The 8,484-nt window shown below is 33.4% G+C and overlaps 1 protein-coding gene across 1 annotated transcript; it reads left to right on the top strand.

Annotated features, from left to right (window-relative positions):
- Positions 1–4,791: 4,791 nt before the first annotated feature.
- On the top strand, positions 4,792–8,113 carry LOC103310585 (leucine-rich repeat extensin-like protein 5). The gene is made up of 2 exons (XM_008189289.3): positions 4,792–6,665; positions 6,822–8,113. The coding sequence occupies exons 1-2, from the start codon at positions 6,651–6,653 to the stop codon at positions 8,025–8,027; spliced, it is 1,221 nt and encodes a 406-aa protein (XP_008187511.1). The 5' UTR covers positions 4,792–6,650; the 3' UTR covers positions 8,028–8,113.
- Positions 8,114–8,484: the final 371 nt, after the last annotated feature.

Raw genomic sequence — 8,484 nt, 5'->3', positions numbered from 1 at the left:
AATACTTTTTTTGTATTCGAATACTATACTTTTTTTAAAAAGTATTCAAACACGTATTCTGAATACCTATATTTGTATTTTTTATTCATTAAAAAAATACTTTTTTCCTATCCAGAGAATAGTTTTAAATTTGCGACAAGACATATTATAAATCATGAACATTAATTTTATTCTTTTAACGAAATATAATATATTGGCCCATGATATATGATTATTTTTATAAACACGAAGGTGTTGTATACTTGTATCCCGTATCGGCCGTATCATATTATGTGGTCAAAATGTATAAATAACCTATGATTACGTTGTATTTTTAATTATTAATTATTAAATGTTAATTACCAATCATTCAAAAAATGACAAAAACTAGTTATGAAAAAAAGTATTCTGATAGTATTTTTTAAGAACTATTCGAATACGTATTCTGAATAACTTAATTCTCATTTATTCGAATATGTATTCCGAATACAAAATAAAAGTATTCTTTACAAGACTGCAAATTGCGAAATGTACAATCATCGTACAGATCACAAAATTTAAAAAATCAAACTATTTTTATGTATATATATTATATAATATGATATATTAATTTATCAATATTTTATTTTCATACTGAACAGTTTTTTTTTAATTTTCTAAATATACGCATATCCACTAAAGTTGCATAATAACCAGCGGAGAGGAGCGTTATTGAAAGATCTCAATTTTAAATTGTTGTAGCTCCTTGCACAACTCCAGCAGCAGTCATTCGGGGACGGTTTTTATCATTAAAATGTGACCACTATAACCATATAAGTAGCATACTTTATATTTGAAAACTAAAAATACATATTTATTACCTCTATTGTCCTGACCTATACGTACAAATTTAATTAAGCCAACGAGAGTAGCAAATCTATTAAAAAGTCCCAATAGAGTAATAATTCAATTTAATAATATATTTCTTCTATAGCAGTTGAAATTCTATAATTGAAACAACACACTAAATGTATCAATAAAAATACAATAGTAAAATATGTTTAATATATTTGAAACAGTATGGCGCAACCAAGTGTCGTTAATTTGACTTTCTATTATTATTTAGTCGCGTATCGAACATAAGTGTGTTGTTAAAACGTGAACAACATATTATTTAGCTATTTTAATAAATATGTACAAAATAGATATTGTAAATAAATATATATAAACAGACAAATCTAGACATGGTTTTTATTAATTTAACTATTAAAAATCCTTGTATTATGTAGTGAGCGTTTATGTACATGGGTATAATTTGTTATACCGATAACTTCTTTTGTTTGTCACTTTTTTTTTGACTATAATCACTGTAATTCATCCTAAATAATATGGCCGTCGATACGAACTGCTAAAATAAAAACGTCGTTAATCCAATCACTTTGGTACGCATTTACAGAACATTTAGTTTTGAACCGATAGTCGATTGTATTCCAAAATCGAATATATAAGTAGGACGGTTGCATCAAATGTGCCCATTAGAGATATTAAAATTGAAAATATACATAATATAATTATATAGGTTTTGACAAGACACTTAGTGTCAATATTTCATAGTTATCTTTACGTTATCTGCGTAAAGACAAAGTTGGTGAGTAATCATATTTATTAAAATGTTGTAGTTGATGACATCGGGAGTGGGTCCATGACTAAAAAAAATAGACCAACATATTATTGAAAGTCAGCAAGAAGTCAACAATATTATTGATTGGATAAGTAAATACTCTTAATTCGGTACGCTCCCTTTAAATGATAAATGCCCGCTGTACAATCATCGGCAATTTTATATAAACGTAGAGTGCTGCATTACACGTCACATTTTATTTTTAGTCTGACAAATTATATCAGTAGGCACTGCTCAATCTGAATCTCAATCTGAATCCCAACTGCAGGGACTTTTAATGTCAATAAAAATACGTAATTGAAATTGTTTGAGCCATGGCAGTGACATTTTTTTAGTACCCATTTTCAAGTATTTTTTTTTTTATATTAATAACTCCCACGCTCCAAAATATATAATACACCCACCAACATATTGAGCAGTTCAAATTATAATCAAATCAGACAAATGTGTCTTGATTTTCAAAAATAATGCCCGAGATAAATACTTAGATAGATTTCCATTTACTATGTAAGTACTTGAGATTTGTAGCGGGAATCCTCGCGGGACTCGTTTCCTTGATAGCACTTGGAATCTCATATTATATTATTTATATGTACTTAGTTTATATTATAAACGTGCACGTTTACTGTACATTATACGGTTCAATACAACGTCGACGTGTTGGCGGAGAGGCTTTTTATAAAAAAATCTAATAATTTACACGCGTCATAAATGCTCGTCACGTTCTAATTTTGACGTGGCCATTAATCATAATGGGATAATATCATATCCCGGATATGTACCTATATAATATATTGTAATTTTAGTAAAATACAATTTCCTCTTTTAAAAATGTTAAGATTTTCGGAAAACAGTAGGGACACTGCAACTTGGTAAGTACGCCACCTTTATTATTTTGACACACAATATTATTACCTCCTTTACGGCAAACATGAAATAATATTTTGTCTGTATAGCGCGCATCGGAATGCGCTAAAACCCCAAGCATTAAACAATACAATGTCTTACGATCGTCAAATGCATTCATTCTTGCACCACTTGTTGACGTATAAATTGTTACTATGATATGAAATTATTACTATGTAACGTAAAAGTTATCGTTCAAGTTAACTGGCACAAATATAATATTTAAAAGCAAAAGCCGAAAAATAATAATGATTTACTTATGTCGGTCAAACATTATAAATTATAATGTTATAATATCGGTGGACATTGCAGTATTCGACGTTTCGCACAATATTGCTTCATGTGGTTAATTTTATTTGTGGAATATTTATACAAATAAACGAAAATATATTGTTTCTCAATCGTATATTATGATAATATTTTTCCTTAATTTATTTTGTTATTCATATAGTATATATATCCGGAGTTCTTAATACAATCTTAATACTGAGTTGGGAGCAACCACAATATTATTATGGTTGATCAAATCTACAGTGAAACTAAGCACAGTTATCGGTATCAATATATGAAGGTATAAACAATAACCAATAAGCACTCATTTTAAGGACACCAAGCTAAAATAAACGAAAAAGACATATAATACGTATACAAAACATAATCGTTAGTATAAGAAATTAACGGTTTATGAGTCGTTTTATTAGTAAAAGATTATTTCGTATTCTGCAGTTGCAGTAGTAAGTTACTATACACACTACATTGGCGGATCTAGTACTAACTTATCATGATCAACTTCGGGTCGAACACAAATTTAACCCATTTTTTGGCAGTTAGTAGTCTACAATTAATACGTTTAGTACCTATACTGATATCTAAGTAATTTATAATTTAAAAAAAGTTTAATTTTCGGAACGGCGGGTGCTTCAGGTAATCAGATCCCAAGAGACCCCCCCCCCCTTAAATCCGCCACTGTACTCACAGATATTCCGGTGTTATAAAACCAATACCGAAAATAGCTAATTATTGTCAAATACTGCGTTATAATTATTTTTCTGAAAATAATAACGCTGTCTGTCTAATACAGCTTGTTAAGAATACTCGCGGGGGATGTACCACCATAAGTCGGTTAATATTATTACTATGCAGTGCGTGTGCAAGTTGGCTTTATGAATACGTTTTTCGTATGACCTCTAATCCACGAAAGCGGAAAAACTATACGAATTATACGAGCTATGCGCGCCACGTGTGTTACATACTTACACAGAGCTACATATAATATATTATTATAATGTGATATCGTATTATGCAGTCCGGTCGGGACCGAAAAACGCGAAGGGCCGTGCTCGTCTTACAATACCAAACCTGTCTGAAGTGTATCAGCTTGTCGCAGACAATTTGCCGATTTGCACGCACGATTAAACAAATAAAACTATAATAGTAGAAATATCATACTGGAATTTATTTATCGCACTCAAAACGTCACATCCGCATGAACAATGTATGCAGATTAAATAATTATTTATAAAATATGAATAGAATAATATTAATACAATATGAGACAATTTATGAATAACACTGCAGTTTATATTAAAATCATTTAGAAAAATAGAAAATATCAACATTCAACCATATTGATTAAATATACTATTATATTGTATATTTAATCAATGACTCAACGAACATAAAACTAACAACAACAAAAAAAGCGTAAAAATGAACAGTGCATACAAAGGCAATAATATTGAACGTGATCGGTAACGGAGACAAAATCAGATACCGCACGCTGATAATAATTATCATACTATTAGGTATTCCCGCTGTCAAACAACCTGGATCTTAGTGAAACGCAGGTCGTTGATAACCGCACACTTGTGTAAAATACTTTTAAAAAGTATTTGGAGTAAATACGTGAATACTTATGAAAAACAGTATTCGAATTTTGAGTACTTCATAAAAATAATATTCGGAATAAAGTATTTAAAATAATTTAAAAATATTTTTTAGTTTTTGTTTTAAATATTAAACCAATGATACTTTTCTTCGACAAAATTTTAAATTAGGGCCAACATAATAATACAATACATAATTTAATAATCTAAATATAATATAATTTAAGTTGTTGATAGTTGACTTGAAATTTTAAAATGTGTATAATAGTGTAAATATTTCCAGAAAAACAAGGAAAACGATTATTATTATAAATATTAAGTATTTTTCTATAGGAATAAAATAGATAGGTACTCTTAAAAATATTCTAAATATTTTTTTGGAATACTTTTAGGAAAAATATTTTTAAAGTATTCTGATTACTTTATTCTGAATACCATCCAAGACTGGATATTGTGCCTAATTCATGACCAGAATCCAGCTGATATACAGTTTTAAATTTTAAAACATATTTAAATAATTTATACGGTTCTATTACGTAAGCTATTTTTACTTAATACTATTTACGGTAAATAGTATTAAAAGTAGTTTACCATGAAAAATTGCTATTGTAGATTACTAAATTACAGTAATTGGACGCATATAGTATTATAGTATCCACTCATTAATTGCTATTTACAACATATACCATGACAATATATGACAACGAGTGTTTAAAAAGATGTCCATCTATTGGGCTAACGTCCCATAGGTAAGGCACTATTTTCATTCAACCTAGCCAAATTGAGTTAGCCAATTATTATTTATTATAATTAAAATTATATTTTATTTTACAAAATGTATATGGTCCTATAATATTATAGTTTTATCTGATTATTAATTAAATACCCACATTGTTTCATTTTCTAAACACGTGTAACTTATTTTTGTCGACCATATACGCCTCAATAATATACAATGCTTATTTACGTCAATTATTATGCATTTGTCAACAATTACAGCGATTTCGTCGTAAACAATTTCGTTTCCTCAATAAAATATACCTCAAAAAATGCGTGGCCAATGTATTTTGCCTACCAATGTAGGCATAGGCGCAAATAGCGTCTGTGATTTGAGGTGGAGGTGGGGGGGGGCTAAAGCCTTACTTTGATAATAGGGCTTAGCCCCTAAAGCCCCCTCCCCCCTATTTGCACCTATAGATATAAGTAGGTGTATAATATGTCTTATACCTGGACTGACATACTGTCTCCGCTCAGAATCGTTTTTCTTATACAATGATATTAAATCATTGAATTCAAATTTAATACCATCCATTATACAGTGACCCACTTGTAACCTACTGTACAGCAGAGCGACATCGCAGGATAAAACTGTCCATTTTTACACGCCGTATATATCTATTTACCCACCTACTTAAAACATTTGAACTTGTTATTCGTATTTAGTTATTAAATATTACTGATGATTCACGTAGGTACTCGGCTCCAAACTGTTATAGTACCTGCAAGTTTATAATAAGTACGGTTTTTTTCCGTGGCTATCAGCTGATCTTTTCTAGAATCAAAGTATACTTCATATTAGATGAAAAAATATTATTAAGACATATTGTATATCTAATCTAAAACGTATCATGAATTCAAACGAGTGAATCGTTAAACATTTTAAGCTATAACGATCACAAGACTAACCAACGTAATAATGATTTAATAAAATTTTGAAAAAAAAAAACGTTCGTAATAATTACTTTGAATATAGAGATATTTTAAACAGACTAGAAACATTTTTATTGCTCCAAAAGGTATGTCATACATTGAAAAAAAATATGTATCATTGTAAAACTTCTCAGATTACACAAGAGCTTAATATCATATTGGAACAATTTTTAAATACGCTTCTGGTCATGACACAGCCGACGCGATGTTGTTACAATTTCGTATAGTAAATAATATCGAGTATAATCGATTTCGTATGAAATACAAGGTCTTCGTGTTTTTCTAATCCCCACATGAAAACTATTGGTAAGGTTATTTACAATACGACAGTATATAAGCGCCGGTCATCATCTTTCATATCACAGTCAAAGTTTGGTCTTCTAACCAGTAGTTGACAACGGCATCAAAATATTAATTCTTAATACCTACTTTTGTGCACTTCGACATTATTTGTTGTAAATTGTACTTTCTTTTTCACTTCAATTTAACTAACAACAACGGCAGCCACAATGAATTGTGTTCAGGTAAGTGAATATTTTTTAAGTGGCCGGACTTCTAACGATTTAATTTCATCCCTTACGCTCAGTAAAGGAAAATATAAAAACGTTTTCCCGGTCACACTGCAGCTATCTTGGTAACGCAATTATTTTCATGTATACAACTGTTTATTGCTTGTGTAGATCTGTTTGATGTTGGCTACGAGTGGCTTGGTGCTGGTTTCGGCCAACCCGGGAGGATCATACAACTACGCATACAACTCGAACGATGCAGCCACCGGGGAAATCCGTGAGACCAAAGCCTGCAATGACCAGGTGGTATATGACGACCAACCGACAATTGTGGCCTCCAAAAACTTTGTCTCCGAACCCATCATCGCATCGGTGACCTCAGGACCGATCATTAACACTGAATTTGTTTCCTCGACTCCAGCATCAATCTTGCGTTCTGATTTCGATTCTTTCCGGATCGTGGCCGCCGCCCCACTGTTGGAAACAAAAATCGCCGCTGAATCACTGACGCACGTTTCTCGTCCCGCATACGCCCCTCTTCCCAAGTACTCCGCACCGATCACCGTTACCGCCGCTCCGATGTTGGAAACTAGAATTGCAGCTGAACCACTGATGTATGCTTCTCGTCCCAAGTACTCCGCACCGATCACCGTTACCGCCGCTCCGATGTTGGAAACCAGAATTGCAGCTGAACCAATGATGTATGCTTCTCGTCCCGAATACGCACCTGCCGCACCTCTTGTCAAGTACGCACCTCTTGTCAAGTACGCAAGCCCCGCACCTCTAGTTGTGTCCAGACCGCAAACTCCGATCGTGCACGTCCAAGCACCGGCCCAAATCATCAAGTCCGCCCAACTCACGTCACACTCATACAAATCGATCGTCAACCACCCACAGGCTCCACTTAAAATCGCCGCCGTCGCGCCTCAGTACTACGCGGCCGCACCTGCAGCACCAGAATATTATGCAGCACCCGCCCTGGCCGCAAAGGAATACCACGTGGCCGCTCCCGCAGCACTGGAATACCATTCAGCAGCCCCAGTCGCGTGGCAATCCGCCCCCGCACCGATCACCGTGAAGATCGCCAACCCCGTGGTACACGCCAATGTTGCCTTGCACCAGGCCGCCGCACCCCTGTTCGCCCCGTCCACACAGTACATGTACCGCAGCGCTGCGTCTCCAGCGAGCTCGTACCAGTACGCCAAACACTGGAACAATTACGAACAGTTGGCCGCCGTCGGTCAATTGCGGTACTCCGCGGCCAGTCCACAGTACCATTCGTCCATGTACCAGCAGCCTCAATACGACTACGCCACCGCGACCCAAGTACAAAATTTGGGCCAATACGATGGCCAGGAACAACCGTGCGAAAAATAGACGTCGTCACTGACCCATAGCATCTTATGATTTGTCGACTTATTTTCCTATGTCAATTATATTATAAAAATAATTACGCTATTATAATACGTTTATACTAATACTAAATGTTTTTTTTTTACATTTTTTCCCTCATCGGTTACATATTATTATAATATATCTTTAAACGATATTGTTACTTACCAATGTGTATATAAGGTGGTAAATATTGTGTTACTTCTCGTCTGCAGTTCTTGAAATAATAATATACTGTCAGTACATATCGTTTGTCCGATCGAAACTATTAAACCACCTAGATATAGGTAATGTGGTCTCGTTGTTATCTTAATATATATAAATCTCGTGTCACAATGTTTGTCCTCAATGGACTCCTAAACCACTTAACCGATTTTGATGAAATTTTTTACACCGTGTGTTATTTGGTCCAACTTAAAAGATAGGATAGTTTTCATCGTGA

This window comes from Acyrthosiphon pisum, chromosome A1 (genome assembly GCF_005508785.2).
Source record: "Acyrthosiphon pisum isolate AL4f chromosome A1, pea_aphid_22Mar2018_4r6ur, whole genome shotgun sequence".
Taxonomy (NCBI): domain Eukaryota; kingdom Metazoa; phylum Arthropoda; class Insecta; order Hemiptera; family Aphididae; genus Acyrthosiphon; species Acyrthosiphon pisum.
The sequence above is the reverse complement of the archived record's forward strand: the minus strand, read 5'-3'. Positions and strand labels throughout refer to the sequence as shown.